Source organism: Pinus tabuliformis, chromosome 6 (assembly GCF_031772625.1).
Source record: "Pinus tabuliformis cultivar Carrire ecotype Pingquan chromosome 6, CPIR1, whole genome shotgun sequence".
In the NCBI taxonomy this organism is placed as follows: domain Eukaryota; kingdom Viridiplantae; phylum Streptophyta; class Pinopsida; order Pinales; family Pinaceae; genus Pinus; species Pinus tabuliformis.
In genome coordinates, this window is record NC_142292.1 from 727,081,237 (window position 1) to 727,099,072 (window position 17,836).

Consider the following 17,836-nt stretch of genomic DNA (forward strand, 5'->3'; position numbering starts at 1 on the left):
GATAGAAACAACACTTATGAGCTATAACCACTAGCATAGGGTCAAAAATTTAATTGATGTGCTAAGTAATTTCATATTTGAAGTCATTTTTTTGGCTTCAGCTATATGGTGGATTGTTATAAGTAGCTTTAGTTGACAATATGGTGGTGGTAGTAGTATTCAATTGATGACCAATAAATAATGCAACTAATCAACAAAAGAAGTAGTGCAGCTAGTAAACAACAACAATACAATTGGCTCTCAAAGAAGTGGTGTAGCAAATGACAACTGAGTGTGTAAGTAGTTTGTTACACTAACTCACAACTGATGACCATTGCACTAGATCCAGTTAATCTCACCACATTGACATAACTCAGTTTGATTACAAATACAAGTCAGTGCTGCTTGTCTATTGGCAAGGCTGTAATTTGTGTGAAGGCACCATCCTAGCAAAACTGTGTTGCTGTATATAATTTTGGTTTGAGAGTAAACTAGGTATGCTGTGTCAGATATTTTATTTTTATTTTTGTTTTCTTCTTTCCTTTTTTGTAAATGTGCTTTCTAATTTTCTACTAAATAAACAACCTACAATACAGAGGGCTCTTTATCAATAAAAGGACAACAGTTAGGCTGTCAATACAACAGAGGTTGAGGGCCAGTAATATTATGCCCCAACTAAAAAAAAACTGGAAGCCTAAGAAAGCATGCCAGAGCTTTCCAAGAAGTAAACAAGTTACAGTATATAGGGCATCTTCTGTGTAGTGAAATGAGATATATGTTTTTCTCAATTCTGAATCTGAATTTTTGTTCGTGCATACATTTTAGTTATTTTAATTGTAGCTGTAACATCCTTGGCCGTAATGGGCTTTAGTTCCATTTTTTCATGTGTCTAGAGTCATTTTTTCATATTGTCTGCACTAACTTCAAATTTAGTTCCAGGATCCATTCAATATCTGTTTGTTTCATTTTTCTGATAGCGAATCACTCTTAGCTTGTACGAGGCTCATAAGATTTGAGATGGTTGATCTCATTGTTATAAATTGTGTTAAATTGAAGAATACATTTTGTTTTAGAATTAGATAGGTAGGAATATTATCATGTAGGTATATTGAATTTGTGACTTTTTGATAGGCGTCTTATGTGGAAACGAGAGTTTGATACAAGTTATGTTGGCTTTATGAAAGATGGAGCACAGTGGCTTGTGGATAATACTGACATTAAATTTGTCGGTAGGTAGAACCAACAAACATGATATTTGTGATTTACTTTGTTTTTTACTTTATAGGTTATTTTCAACCATATGTTTTAATATTATTATATTTGAACATAAAAAAATCTTTCCTTTCCTTTAACTTAAAGCTTCTAATTTTGTTGAAGCTGAATTGCATAAAATGATAAATTTAGCTTTGGAACTTCATGTTGAACATGGATTTGACATAAGATTGCAGGTTTAATATAAGGAAAAATGAAACAGAGTAAAGAGAGAATGTGCACGTGACTTAAATAAATAGGAGAGAAAGAACAAACACAACATTCATGAGAATACAGAGACTTCCAGTAAGCTCTTATTCAATTCGCAGTCTATATACGTTATGTAACATATATGATTAAGAAAGATGGTGGTATGACGTGATATACAATGATATTGGTTCCACTCATTATGATAAGCTATAACTCAGTTCAAAATGGGAGGCTTGTGTATACACATAGGTCTTATGTACATGACAGTTCGGGACATCACTGTTCACCCAAGAAAGACTTCCAAACAAGGATTTCATAAGGATGACCTCATGACTTACCTCATGACTCACTCATGACGTAATAAAGTAGTTACATCAATATCAACTATTCCATTGATTGCATATATAATCTACTAAAAGACAAAATACATTACAGTATAGTCTGAAATAATGACTAATTTGGAGCTAACGTCTACCCCCTCTTGTATTCTTGAGCATCTCACTCCATTTGTATTTGGGTTGCTAAAATTTTTGGTGATATCATCAGTTTACTTGTAAGTGCTTCTACTCGTATCATGACTCTTGTTGAACTCATTCTCAATTTCATTCGCTTCTTTTGATTATCGTCAAATATAAGTGGACTTCCATGGGTAATCTGGTTACTGGTACTTATCTTCCCCCCCTTGTTCAGCTTGCTCCTCACTAAGTTTGATTCTCTTCTTGTGTAGTGTCATACACTTGTTATACATCAATCTTCCTTTTTGACCTTGTCCACACTTGATTAGTTCATTCTTTCTTGTTAATTCATTTTAGGGAGTGACTAATCTTTGCAAAATTCTTAATTATTTGCTTGTAATAGCCTACATTTCTTAAAAAGGATCTTAAAATATTTACATTCTAGAAACTATCCGTTTTCTTCTCTTCATCTTTACAAAAATTCACTTCTAATGGCAGGTTTTGAAAGTTTTGGACAAAAGTATTATTGGGACATCCACAGCTTTAGTGTTTGATAAAATTGTCTAAAGGATCACCATGTTACTGCCCAAACTAGCAGGGTTGGCAAGGTTCAACTAAGCCTGCTAAATCGTAAGCACTATTAGGAATACTTCCACTGTCACTTCAGCATATTCCTCTCGCTTTAGGCTAACTCCTACAAAACACCAAGAGTGGTATCCCTACAGACACACAATCAACCAAAGTATGAGTAGACTAGTGCCTAGGTAAAAGTATATGGAAGAGATAGGAGTTAATTTGATAATAAAATTGGATCTGATTAAAGATACTGCAGCAGAACGATATTGCAGACCATTAAATACTCAATAAACCAAGGAGATAATCTTGAAAGTGCTACAAATTGAGTATAGAAATTTCTTACCACAATAGGAAATAAATTAGAGATGTTACACCTGTTTTATGTGGCTGTAAAAAGAAGATAAACTTGCTGTTCAGACCTGTAACTTTTGTAATTTAGAAGATTGCACTAGGGCGACATGCAAAAGGCCACTTTAGAGGCCTGGAATTGGCCTTTGGTAAACTTAAAACTCAAGGGACTTGATTGGAAATGTTCGTACTATAAAAGGCCTTTCTAGTGAGCACAAAATTTCCGAATTTGGGTAAGTAGTTAGAGAGATATTCAATCTGCAAATCAACTACCTAGAAAATAGCCCACAACCATGAGGGTTAAAAATTGACTTGGCCCAAAAAGATGATTAGAACTGCAAATTGATTTGGACAGCCAATATATGATCTAAAAGTAATGAAAAATCAATGGAGAACCTTTTTAGATTGATTGTAATGGATACAAGAGATTTTATCTTCGATTTCATGTATCCCAAGGCAAGTATTTGCCTCCAATCACTTCTAATTAATGTAGATTGTTTCTAGAAACTGTAATCGGCCTTAAAATACTTGGAAACATTGTTAGCACAACAATGTAGAGAAAATAAAGGGGGTTGTATAACCTTAGAGCTTTAGGGTTTCCCCAAAATAGATTTTTGTGGTGATTTGTCCAATAGAATAGTCAATAAATGCAATATAAACCACAATGTAGTGAATAATTTCACCATTGAAATATTTTTGGATTTTATATAATATGTAATTTGATATTTTGAAATCTATAATTATTTTAGGGTACTTATATTTAATGCTAAATACAGATTTACAAAAATACAATAAATTTTGAGAAAGAATTTTATAGAGAAATTGATTGTAAACGTTGGAACAAGGATATGATCCTTTCTCCACAAGAGTCAAGGATAGGGATCTATGTCCATTATTTGATTTGGTATCTCAATGCTTGAGGTTTTTATTGCTAGGTGTAACAACAAGGATACGACACGAGTGTCAAAAGAAGACAAGAAATAGAACCAAAATCCTACTAGGAGGGCTTCCCAAAGAACGAATACACCAACCAAGAGTCCAACTATTATAGAAGATAAGTAGTTTACCCTAGAGGGGAGAGAGAATTGTGTACCAAAAGAGAACAACAATACCTTGTATGAATTAAGAGAAAGTGTTAGATAAACCTTAGACCTCTTCTTCCAAGCCTTCTTAGATCGATTTGCTTAGCATTGTAGTAACTTTGTGCTTCTCCAAATGTTCCAAAAATTGTCTTTGAAATAAATTTGATCAACCAAACAAGAGAAGAGAATTCATGTGTAAACCTTTTTGTCTCATGAAATAATTCACATTGTATTAGATAACTCAACAAGTTCACAATGATTTGCTAAGGAGGAGAAGGCCTATATTTTTAGATGAGAGTCTTCAAAATTTCCTCCTTGGTCGCTGTTAAAATTGGCAACTAGGGCCAAACTCCACATGGGTCATCTTATTTATGACAGTTGATATTTTTCTTGGATTCCTCTCTTCGAGAGGTGTAGGATTGATCTAAAGATCATCCGATTTTGACATATACAAGTGAAGTTATGAAGTTATTTTGATTATGGTCAAATTGTCAAGGTCGGCTTGCAAACTTATGTAGGCTCAGAAGCCCAACAATCACGTCTATTCATCCTCAACGTTTCATATAAATAGAAGGCGACTTAGCCTCATTTGGATACACTCATCTTCACACTTCTTTCTCTCTCTCCTCATTGATTGGGTATGGATGTCTGGGCTTTTGTCTCTCCACTCATCCAAATTTTTAGGAAAGCGAAATTTCAGGAGGTCGAAATTTCAAGAGGCTAAAATTTCAGGAAAGCGAAATTTTAGGAGGCCAAAATTTCAGGAGAGCGAAATTTCAGGAGGCCGAAATTTAAGGAGACCGAAATTCTGGATAGTTTGACCAAGCATTGACCAGCATGCGTTGACCTCCTTTGACTGCATTTTTGTGAGGGCTATCTCTGTTTGAGCAGGCCACATTTTTTGGCACAAAAATCGAGGCTAAATTTTGATTGTTGACTACAGCTAGGGCTGACTGTAGGTGGGTTGTTTGACCAAACTTTGACTGAGCTGAATTTCACTGTTTTGAGGGATGTTTTATCTCTTTGTTTGGAGGCTGCAGTTGACTGAAGTTGACCGATTTGCTGAGAGTCAAATCTGCCCTGTTGACCAACGTTGACTTCTTCTGGTTAGGGCTCTTTCGCTGCTGTTATAAATGATCAGATTTGTAAATTGTACTATCTCTATCTGCTAAACTGTTGAAGACTAAAAGAAGATTTGATCAAGGGTTTCCCCACATTGGGGTTTATCCCTGGTTGGTACCACATCTTGTGTCCTCTTGTCTTGGCTTGTCTTCTATTGTTTATGTTTATGTTCTATCTGCATTTTACATCATATTGATGTGATTGCTAATATGAATATTGATACTGGGCTAATAAAGAAATTGAAGTAAAATTGTTCTAAAGCATAGAACATACCATTGTTGCCTAAAATTAACATGGTATCAGAGGTGAGGTGAAGACAATGCCCAAGAAAGAGTGAAAGAGAAATCACCAAAGATAGTTGGACAAGGACAAAAGGTTCAGTGGGTTCCTCATCCTACTTCCCGGCTGAAGACAAGCTCCATAATAACTCTAACTATCATGGATGGAAGATGTCCCTTGATTTGACCTTGGAAGAAAAAGAAGTGATGGACTATGTGTAGGGTAAAATCCCTGAATCTCCTTCAAATGCACGGGTTGCTGCGAAGACCAACTACAATAGGGCTGCAGTCAAAGCAAAGAAGATTATCAAGGATTCCATTGACAAGCATCTGGTGGCCTACATCTTCGAATTGAAGACCTCCAAGGAGATCTACGACAGGTTGGTCGACATGTTCAAGGTTAGTAATGTTAATCAAATTCTATTTCTCAAGAATAAGTTGAAGGATATTAAGAAGGCAAGGACGGACGAGGACATTCAATCCTATTTCTTGAGGATTACTGAGATGAAGAATGATCTACTCTCAACTGGAGAAGTCATTCCCGACAGGGAACACCACCCTTGGAGGACTCCCACCTGAGTGGTATGTATTTAGAACCACTATACTCAACAATGATCGAATTCCAGGGTTTGAAGAATTGATGTCGAGATGCATTCAAGAAGACACAAGAATGGTGGAACAAGAAATGCCTTCTAATAGAAGCACCCCCACTGCATTCTCCACTCATGCCGAAAGGAGGAATAATGAAGGGTCTAAAGGTCACTTCCATGGACAGCCTGGATCTAAGGGAGGAAGGGCAGGTGCTTTGTTTGCAATAAATTTGGCCACTATGCAAGGGAGTGTCCTAATAAAAGGGATACACCTCAAGATGATGACTATCATAACAACTCCAGGGGCAACTTCAACAACAACGATCAAAGGAATGGCAGGTCCAATGGCAAAGGAAAAAGGAATGCAGGACATCAAGGAAATGGTCAACCCTCCAAGAAATCAAGGAACTCCAGGTATGATGAATCCAATGTTGTTAACAATAAGCAAAAAGACTATATCTTATATCGGCCCTTTCCACTGCCTCTCCTCTGGACACTTTAGGAAATTGGCTGATTCATAGTGGTGCCTCAAGGAACTTCACTGGATACAAGGAAGTCCTCTCTAATCAGATAGAAAATGAGACAAACTTTGAGATCATCCTTGGAGATGATGCCACCTATCCCATGAAGGGAGTAGGGAATCTTACCTTTCAATTGAATCAAGGTAACACTATTCATTTGCAAGAAGTACTATATGTACCTGACCTCAAGAAGAACCTGGTGTCCATTTCAACCATGGAGGACAAAGGATTCAAGGTGGCAATCATCGATGGAAAGGTATGTGTTTGGAAAAGAAATTTTAAAGATGCTTTTACTCTTGGGTTCAGGGTTGACACTTTGTAAGTTTGTATCAAGTTGGAGGAAGTCCATTGGGAGCCATGTCTTGCGACACATCTCTACAATTTGAAGTATGGCACCGGAGGTTTGCCCATCTTCATTATAAGGCCCTACCCGATGTGAGATAGATGGTGACAAGTATGCTCGAGTTCAAAGTAGAGCATGATGGTGTATGTCCAGGATGTTCCGAAGGAAAACTTACAAGGGCACAATTCCCCTCAAGTAATAGCAAGACCACAGATATATTGCAATTGATCCACTCTGACATATCTGGTATGATGCTCGTAAACTCTTTGGGAGGATACTTATATTATCTCACCTTTATAGATGATTATTTTCACAAGACCTGGATCTACTTCTTGAAGAAGAAGGATGAAGTGTTCGCCTGATTTAAACATTTCAAAACCTTGATCGAAAACCAATCTGAGAATAAAATCAAGTATTGAGGACTAATAATGGGACCGAGTACGAATCTAATGAATTCCAAGATTATTGTAAAGAAGCTGGCATTAAGAGGGAGAATACAATTCCATACACTCCTGAGCAGAATGGTGTGGCTGAAAGGAAGAATCACTCTATTGTAGAAGCAGTTCGTGCCATGCTTCATGATCAAGGCCTTCCGAAGTTCCTATGGGTTGAAGCTGCAAATATTGCCGTGTATGTTCAAAATCGATGCCCTCATCAAGCATTGGACTCCAAGACTCCCAAAGAAATGTTCACTGGTAAGAAACTCGATGTCTCTCATTTTAGAATTTTTGGAAGTCCTGTTTATTTTCATGTGCTGAAAGAGAAAAGAATCAAATTGGGTGCATTTGGGAAAAATGGAATCTTTGTGGGTTATATTGAAAATCCTAAGGGATATAGAATTTATGTGGCTGGTCAAAAGGAAGTTGAGATAAGTCATGATGTCACCTTCGACGAAGATATGGCCCTCAGGAAGATCAACAACCTTCCTATCCTAAGGAAGGGCAAAGAAGTTGACATTGGAAATCAGGGTGCAAAAGAAGACGAAATGATCCCTGATGTTGATTAACCTATGGATCCTATTGATCCTCATCATGAGCCCTCCTCCTCCAAAAGGAGACCCTCATGGCTTAGGGAGACTCTCGAAGATGCTGAGAGATACATTGCACCAAGGGGGACTTTTCGTGAAAGTAAGAAGCCGAATAGATATAAAGGATATTTGACCACCATGAGCACTATCATTCAAAATGAACCTTCATCATTCGAAGAATCCGTGAAGCATCAAGTATGGAAGGATGCTATGAATGAAGAATATGAGTCAATTATGAAGAATGATGTCTGGGATGTGGTCCCTAGATCCCAGGACAAATTGGTTGTCACCTCTAAGTGGCTCTACAAAATTTAGCATGGAGCTAATGGAAGTGCAGAAAAGTTCAAGGCTCGCTTTGTTGCTTGAGGCTTCTCTCAAAAGGAAGGTATAGATTATGATGAGATATTTGCACCTGTTGCCCGATACACCACCATCCGTTCGATCATAGCCCTTGCTGCCTCGCAAGGATGGAACCTACATCAGATGGATGTCCAGACTACTTTCTTGCATGGTTCAATCAAAGAGGAAGTCTATGTGGAACAACCTGAGAGGTTTGAGGTTCATGATCAGGAATCTCATGTGTGCAGGTTGAAGAAAGCTCTCTATGGATTGAAGCGAGCACCTCTGGCTTCATATGAGAGGATCAAGAACTATCTAATGAAGCTGGGATTAACTAGAAGTGAAGCCGATCCAAACCTTTACTTTAAGGTTGAAGATGATAAACCTCTCATTCTAGTACTTTATGTGGACGACCTCTTTCTGACAGGTGCAGACCCTCTCATTCACAAATGTAAGAGGGAGTTGGGTTCTGAATTTGAGATGAAGGACCTAGGACCGATGCACTATTTCTTAGGGTTGGAGGTATGGCAAAAGCTAGGTGAAATTTTCCTCTCTTAAGGAAAATATGTTGTGAAGATATTGGAAAGATTTAGGATGGTGGACTGCAAGCCTGTGACTACTCTGATGGAACTTAACTTTAAGAAGTTATGTGGTAGTGCTGTTGGACTTGAATTGGGAAATGCTTCTGAGTATTGTAAACTCATAGGAGCACTGATGTTCTTGGTGAACTCCCATTCGGACATATGTTTTGCAGTTAACACATGGAGCCAGTATATGGTTGAGCCTCATCATATACATTGGATTGGTGCCAGGAATCTTCTGAGGTATCTTTGGGGCACAATCACTCATGGATTGAGATACACTGCCGAAGATGTGAGGGTACATGGTTATTTTGATGCTGATTGGGCTGGTAGTGTGGTGGATCGCAAGAGCACTTCTGGATGCTATTCTTCTTTGGGTTCTGCTTCGATATCTTGGATGAGCAGGAAGCAAAAATTGGTTTCTTTGAGCACCGCCAAGGCCGAATACATAGTTGCTAGTATGTCTTCCTATGAAGTTGTCTAGTTGAGGAAGCTCTTCAGTGAGCTGTTTGGACGTGCTAGATACCACAGTGATCCTCTGCGACAACCATAGTGGGATCTGATTATAAGAGAATCTCGTGTTTCATGATCTCTCCAAGCATATAGATATCAAGTACCACTTTATCTGGGATATGGTACAACGAGGAGCAATAAGGCTCCATCACATTGGGACTGATGAGCAGGTTGCCGATATTCTGACAAAGCCCTTAGGGGAGGTCAAATTCTTGGCCTTCCGAGAATGACTTGGAGTTGTGGAGAGACCCTCTTATGAGAGTCCTATATGAGATGGACATTGAGCTCTGGGAGCTCCGGGAGGCTTGGGGTACTTCTTGGAGCGATGAGAAACCATAGGGTGAGTGGTTCAGCCTTCACCTGCGATACCCCTCAGCGACATGTAGGCAGGATGAGTGGTTCATCCTTCTCCTGCTGAGACATCCTACCCATGTAGTCTGGGACTCATGGGAATTACCTCTCATCGGGCCAATGAGTAGGGAAATGAGGATAGGGACCATAGTACCATTGATGGACGCATCGTGTACTACCGTACTCCCTATGCTAGGATGACCGATATTGATTTGGGATCAATTGGAATTGACTTCGGGTCAGTAAGAGTGGTATGAGACACTCTCTTTTGATTGGAACTGACTTCGGGTCAGTAAGAGTGGTATGACACACTCTCCTTTGATTGGGACTGACTTCAGCTCAATAGATAATGGTATGATACATTCTTAATTCTTCATATTTCAGTAGAGTAGAGCAGTGCATTGATGACAAAGATAGTACATATTGGCATATAGATTAGCAGATGGAGTTCTCCCTAGTTAAGAGGGAGTATTAAAATTGGCAACTAGGGCCAAACTCCACATGGGTCATCTTATTTATGACAACTGTATTTTTCTTGGATTCCTCTCTTCGAGAGGTGTAGGATTGATCTAAAGATCATCTGATTCTGACCTGTACAAATGAAGTTATGAATTTATTTTGATTATGGTCAAATTGTCAAGGTCAGCCTGCAAACTTATGTAGGCTCAGAAGCCCAACAATCACATCTATTCATCCTCAACGTTGCATATAAATAGAAGGTGACTTAGCTCCATTTGGATACACTCATCTTCACACTTCTCTCTCTCTCTCCTCATTGATTGGGTACGGATTTCTGGGCCTCTGTCTCTCCACGCGTTTGAAATTTCAAGAAAGTGAAATTTCAGGGGGCCGAAATTTCAAGAGGCCGAATTTCAGGAGATTGAAATTTTGGACAGTTTGGCCAAGCGTTGACTAGCATGCGTTGACCTCCTTTAACTGCGTTTTTGTGAGGGCTATCTTTGTTTGGGCAAGCTGCATTTTTGGGCACAAAATTCGAGGCTAAACGTTGACTGTAGCTAGGGCTGATTGTAGGTGGGTTGTTTGACCAGACCTTGAGTGAGCTGAATTTGACTGTTTTGAGGGATTTTTTATCTTGCTATTTGGACGCTGAAGTTGACTAAGTTGACCGATTTGCTGAGGGTCAAATTTGCCCTGTTGGCCAATGTTGACTTTTCTGGTTAGGGCTCTTTTGCTGCTGTTATAAATTATCAGATTTGTAAATTGTACTCTCTCTCTCTCTGCTGAACTGTTGAAGACTAAAAGAAGATTTGATCAAGGGTTCCCCTACATTGGGGTTTGTCCCTGGCTAGTGCCACATCTTGTGTCCTCTTGTCTTGGCTTGTCTTCTATTGTTTATGCTTATGTTCTATCTGCATTTTACTATCATGTTGATGTGATTGCTAATATGAATATTGACACTGGGCTAATAAAGAAATTGAAGTAAGATTGCTCTAAAGCATAGAATATACCATTTTTGCCTAAAATTAATAGTCTCCCACAAAATAAGTAAATTTCAATGCACAAAATCCTTGGAGGATAAGTTAAAAATTTAATTTTTCAAATTTACATTTGAGTAAACCCAATATGGAGGAAAAGTGCTACATAGATGTGGCCAATAGGGGCCATTTTTGAGTCTAAATGACCAAACATTCCGTAAGTGATTGCATGGTTGGCTCGCTTGCAAAATTAGCTCTTCATTTGTGGTCCAATGACTTGATTTGACCCTTAAAAAACTAGGAGAAGGGTGGATGGCTCCTAAAAAAAAGCTCCAATAAAGGCTCAGATAATGCCTATTATCCTCAAAGATGTCTTAAATGAAGGTCGATGCTTATCCAACAAGTCAAGGAACTTCCATGAGGCATTGACTTTCCAAGCTCAAAAAAGTGGTCATGAAACCCTCAATAAATAAAGTGACGTCAAACTTAGAAGAAATAAATTTGCCTTGGGGATGCAACATTCCCTTGGATTCTCTCTTGATTTGGCGTGGAATAATTAAAATAGCCCTTGGGGGCTCCCCTTCATGTATAAGTCTCCCTAAGTTTTCCTAAGAAGGCTTAACTTTTCTCAAGGAGGTCTTGGCCTCCTTTCTTGGTCCTCAAACCTCCCAACGACTACCTCACTTGAGAGAAAATACTTGGATTTGATGTTACTTTGCTTGATTTAGCCCTTGGGGTTTTCTTTCTTCATTTCTTCCTTCACTATCTTGCTTGGATATGCTTCTTTTGCTTGTCTGGAGGGCTTGACTCCCTTTCTTCCCTTGGAATGCTAATGGCTAGGCTTGTTTTCCTCATGTTGAATTCATGTCCACACATGATGTAGAGTATCTTGGTAGGTTATTCTTCCTCACAAGGCATCTTCTTGATGATCTCTTCATCCTTTTCTATGTAGAGTATCATATTAGATTGTCCGTCTCTTGTGTAAGTCATCCTTATAACAATTCTCCATTTGGTTAGACTTGCTTACAAGTTTCTCCTGATTGAAGTGGGATATCTCTCTGTTCCTGAGATTATTATTCTGATCATCATTCTCATTCTTCATTGTCTTGGTATTGTTTTACTGAATGTGTTCATCGTTATGTTTTTGTAGATACTTGGAGACATGTTTGTGCAACATGTTATAGTTTCCCATTGGCTAGTGCAGAAGGCCTTTGCTTTGGCTTTGGAGCATTCTTCAAGCAACAATACCCCACCCACTTGTTTAGGACATTCATTTGAAGCTTTTGATGACGATATCTCCATTTTCCCTTTTTGTTTAATACATGCGCTAGATGAAGCTATCACACTAGATGAAGCTATCCCTTCATTGGTTATTTGCTTCTTCAAATCAATATATGGCACTTTTCCATCTTTTCTTGATGATTGTGTTATTTTTACAAGCATAGATGGCTTGGAGTCTGTCATATATGAGTGTGTAAACTTTAAAGTAAATATGCCAAAACTCTTAAGATTGTAGGGGTAAAAATAAAATTAATTATAAAACTTTTCTCTGGCATGTAAGCTTCTTGTAGTATTAACATGCATGTGGTTTCCACCATGCTCTAGTTTACCATTTATAGAAGGAAGCTATGTGGTGATAATGTAGGTCAACCCATTTTGATCCATCCTTTCTCTAATAGGAGATTAACCCGTGAACACCCATTTATCATAGTATGTTTCATTTTGTAGTCATTCATGGTCATTTTGACTTGTTTGGCATGGTTGTCCTTGTTCAATAACTATTTGATATCTACTCCCTCCACAAGTGATTTTCAACACCAACAACCTCCACTATAAGCTTTTGTTGAGACATTAAGATGTTAGTAGTTTAGGGTAGATTTCCCTTGATAATTACTTGTGAATGTCTGTTGGCTTCTTATTAAATTTTATGTTCTCTTCTTCATCAAGCAATTACCAAAATACAAAACATGAAGGTCACAAGAGATGTATGCTCCAAGCCAGGGAAAAATCCCCATAAGGGGTAAAATCGAAGAAAAATCCTCTTCTTATAGAATCAGATCAAAGTGAGATACCCAAGACCCAAGACCAAGACCAATACTGCCATAAAGACCCAAGTCAACCCTCCTTCAATCCACTTCAAGAAATCATAGTAAACAAAAGTCAATGCTGGTCAAATCTCATAAATATGGTAATTTCTTGAAATTTCAGCCCCTGAAATTTCAGTCATGCAACACCACAAAATCTGCCTCAGAAAACTTGCATGTGTGAATAGAATTAGGGCACAATTCAACTCGTTTTTATCTCCATTGACTTTCACTTAAATTCTCCTTTTTTGCACAAAAATCGAAGTAGTTACCAAAATGTGGAGCATAGGTGGAAATATATAGTTGTTTGACCATATGAAGAGAGACAACTTATGGGCTAGCCGACGTGTCCATTTGGAGGGCCGGCTTGGTCTTGTGAAGACACTTTGACTCAATAGTAAATTTCTTTTCTTTTTCTTTCAAAAAGTCCAAATGGGACTTTGACTCAATGACTCGTAATAGATTTTCTTTTTGACTCAAATGATGCTATAAGCATGAAGAGCATACTTTAACTAATAAATAATATTTTTTTTTCCTTCTTTTATCTTTACATGAAATGCATATTGATACAAGTACAATGATAATTATGAAGACTGAACCTAGTACATTTTCAACACTCCCTCTTAACTAGGGAGGTATTCATTATGACGTAACAACATACTCTCAAATTGAAATATTCTTATAAGAAGGGATCTAGATTGATATGCATTATCATAACCAACATTGTCAATTAACAAAATAGCAAGGCCTTGACTGACAAGCTCTATCTCACCACTACATTAGAGCACAATGCTGGGAGGCATACATTTGGACACCATCAATGCCTCTCAAGGAACATACCCCATCCAGATGTTCATGAGGTATGTCCTACAAGACTATTCTTATCTTGGATATCACCCATCCTCAAAGAATATTGGTCCTTAGGACTACTCCTATCCTCAAAGAGTGTCGATCCTTGGGACTACTCCTATCTTGGATACATTTTCTCAAGTAGTATCAGTCGTAGATGCTTATCCAATCCACCATTCTCCCTACCAGTGCCTTCACTAGGCTTACGGTTGTTAGTCCTGGCCATAGTGCATGACACATGGAGAATATGGTGTCCACTCTCACTCCCTCTCAACTAGGGAGGAAATCCTCACTCCCTCTCAAACAGGGAGGAACAACCACAAGCCTAAGCTTGTCTCATAAAATACTCATCAAAGCATCGACTACATGTTCTTCCATGGAGATTTGTTGTAGTTGCTTGGCTCCTATCTACATCACATTATATAGAGCTTCGACTTGCCTCGACTTTTGTTAATCCTCACGTAGCTTCAAGATGTCATCAAGTAGTTCATCAAACATCTTATGGAGCCAAACTTCTTCACTGCTAATTGCACAAGTCTTCACATCTTCTCCCTTCATAACGAAATTTTACTTTCACATTTTCCAAGAACTTATATCTTCTTCCAATCATCAGTAGTATCTCTATTAGCCTCATTGTTTTCAATCTTAGATTGAACCAATCAGCTACTAGTACAATGATATCAAAACTCTTCGACTTCTTGCTAATGGGTATTGCCCTAGAATTGTCATCGTCTTTTGATCACAAGCTTTTCTGTGTCTTCTTGCCGAACTTGAAGTAGTATTGTATCCATCCAAGATCTAACTTCTCCTCCTTTCCAGTCGAGGTAAGTGAAGTTCTTATTTTGTGGTGCAATTTAATCGACTTCTTCTTCCTCATTTTAATCTTCATGCTTTACCATGTTTTTCCAATTCTTCTAACTGTTTGTCAAACCTAGATAATTCTTCTTTTGACCTGCAACCTTTGTTAGAAGACTATGAAAGAATAAAAAGGACAAAGTACAAAGACAATAGCATGAGATGGAGAATGCTTATCTTTTGAGGAAGGTTACGTCTCTCTTAATCTTGAACCTGTTCGTCAACCTTGTTCTCACACTGTCATTATCCTCAAGGGTTAGATTTACCTTTTACAACGGAAACAATTAGATAGGGTTTTGTTCCTAGGGTTCCTTTTAGTCCAAACTATGCTAGGGTTTACAAGCCCTAGACTCTCCATAGTCATCAAGACCCGTCATTCAAGAATTGCAAAACCCTAGAAACATGCTAATGGGTTAGTTGCAAAACCCTAATGATACTATTGACATGCCTCATGCAATGAAATATTAATATATCAACATGTTGCAAAGAATATATGTACCACATTTAACATTACCTATCCGTCCTTGCAAATATCTTCTCTTTGACATGTGTCCTTTTCTTCCAGCAGAGATACTACAGATCAAACTTTAGTGAATTGGTTTTGTGGTTGCTTCTTGTACTAGTATCATAGGGATTGACTTCAAATGTCATGTCATAGTTCTTCAACGTCTCAATCTGGGATACTAACCAAGGAAATTCCTTTTGGGCTGATGGCTTTGACAAACTTCACATATAGGTTGGCTTCATTGATATGGTAGGTCCTCCTTTTATGTGTAGCATCTTCTCATACTTGTGCGACTGACTTTCTATACCTCCATAGTCCTCTTTATAGAGAGATATGACACAAATTGTTTTGTTTTTATTTCTATCAAACAAATTGGCTTTATTGATGTGGTTTATTCTTCTTCTATGTATAGGAAGGAAGTTATGGGTAGTATGACTGCTTCATATAGTTGTGCCTCATAGATGTTCTCCAAAAGCTTTAGATTTTTTGTCACGGTCCTTGCTTAGTCTTTTGGTTCTGTAGCATAGAGTTGATCACGAAAATTTTGCGCAAAGATGTATCTTAACTTACTTCATCATTTGTAAAGTTTTGGTTCCTTTCATGGGCATGCATACGATGAGCCTTATGATACACTTCAGTCTTTTAAAATTTTTGTCCTTTGAAATTGGCATATAATCACAATGCCATGAAAGTTTAGGCTTCAAACTTCGCCATAGAGAGCGAGATATACTTCTTCAAATTTCTTATCCTTCAAAATTCGGATGCCTTGGTGAATGTCTTGGATTTTGGATGTCTTTGCATGAAGGAGAACTTCACTTGTTGGTCAGACTTTGATCCTTTTCTGAAGATGACTTCTCTTTAAATATTGAGGTAGAATAAATACGTCTTACTGATCATGCTGCCCTTTACATCATTATGCAGTCTCATTGCTGATCATGCTGCCGTTTACATCATTATGTAGTCTTACTAATCATGCTGCCCTTTACATCATTATGCAGTCTCATTACTGATCATGCTGCCTTTACTAACATGCCCATCATCTCAGTGCTGTACCAAAATATCACTGAGCTGTTCTCATTGATCTAAGAGAGGTTCCAGCACTGTTAGTGCAACCCTCTTGCCCCTTGAATTGCTTATCCTTGAGGCTGCACCACTTGTCAAATCCATGCTGTCTAAAGTTCTTCTATGACAACACTTAGTCACCATGAATCTATACTCCAGTTTGTAATATGTAACAACGTTTATCCCATGCTGTCACCTACAACAAAACTGCGTATTAGGTGTCTCCATTGACTGCATTTAGGGCTGCTTGGACAGTGTATAAGTGCCTCCATTAATGACTGTGTTTAGGGCTGTTTGGATAGCATATAAATGCCTCCATTAATGACTGTGTTTAGGGCTGCTTGGACAGCGTATAAGTGCCTCCATTAATGACCGCGTTTAGGGCTGTTTAGACAGCGTATAAGTGCCTCCATTAATGACCGCATTTAGGGCTGTTTAGACAGCGTATAAGTGCCTCCCTTGATTGCGTTAGGGTTGTTCCGTTGATTGCGTATTAGATCTACTGCGGCTAGGGCATTGGACAGCGTATAAGTGCCTCCATTAATGACTGGTTTAGGGCTGTTTAGACAGCATATAAGTGCCTCCCTTGATTGCGTTTAGGGTTGTTCCGTTGATTGCGTATTAGATCTACTGTGGCTAGGGCATCATCTGTAGCTAGGGCATTATACACTTAGCCCAACATATCTTCTTAGTGTCCCTCCTTCACCAAAAACCCAAAGACGTGGAGAGGAGGAGATCACATGAAGTGTGTGTCAAAATGACTTCAAGTCCTCTTCTATTTATACTAAAACGTAGATGATGAATAGACATGTCTATTGGGCTTCTGAGCCTACATAAGATGCTGGCTGACTTGACAATATGTCTTATAACACAAATAAATTCATAACTCCATGAATACTTGTCGGAATCGGATGATCTTTGGATCAATCCTACACCTCTTGATGAGAGGGATCCAATAAAAATATCAGCTACCATAAATAACATCCTCCCTACGACACGTGCTCTGAAAATTATCTTCATCACCTTTTTTGTCATGTGGACCTAGGGAGGACCCTCCTTCTTGCTCATCATCTAGATTCCCAAGGTCATCATGATGCTTAATGAAGGCTTCCTCTTGAATGTTTAGTGCAGGGCATACTTGAAAATGTCTGAGAAAACCATCAGAGAATTCCTCAATAAACAAGATGCTCCTAGGTTTGTGATTATGTAACCATGAATTATGACCATGGAGGGATCTCATGAACAATAGTATAAGGACATCCTGGTGGACCACTTGCATCTTTGAAGTATGTGCGATAAATCTTTCTACATGATCAATTGCAGAGAGTGGATCACCATCAAACATGGGCACCCCACATACCATCCTCCCTATGACATGATTAGGGTGCCCAGGGATGCTAGTGATGTCCAAAGCGGGAAAATCATCAAAGAAAGACATCCTATTGAGATATACATGTAAATTATGTAGGAGTTGCTAGG

General features: G+C 38.4%; 1 protein-coding gene across 2 annotated transcripts in view; it reads left to right on the forward strand.

The window, feature by feature from the left end:
- The window catches only part of LOC149260762 (cyclase-like protein 3), a 418,966-nt gene that overhangs the window by 307,258 nt on the left and 93,872 nt on the right, over positions 1-17,836 (forward strand). For both annotated transcript variants that reach the window (XM_089421058.1, XM_089421056.1), the window contains exon 4: positions 1,111-1,208. In XM_089421058.1, coding sequence (XP_089277184.1) covers positions 1,111-1,208 — 98 coding nt within the window. The remainder of the gene's footprint in view (positions 1-1,110; positions 1,209-17,836) is intronic.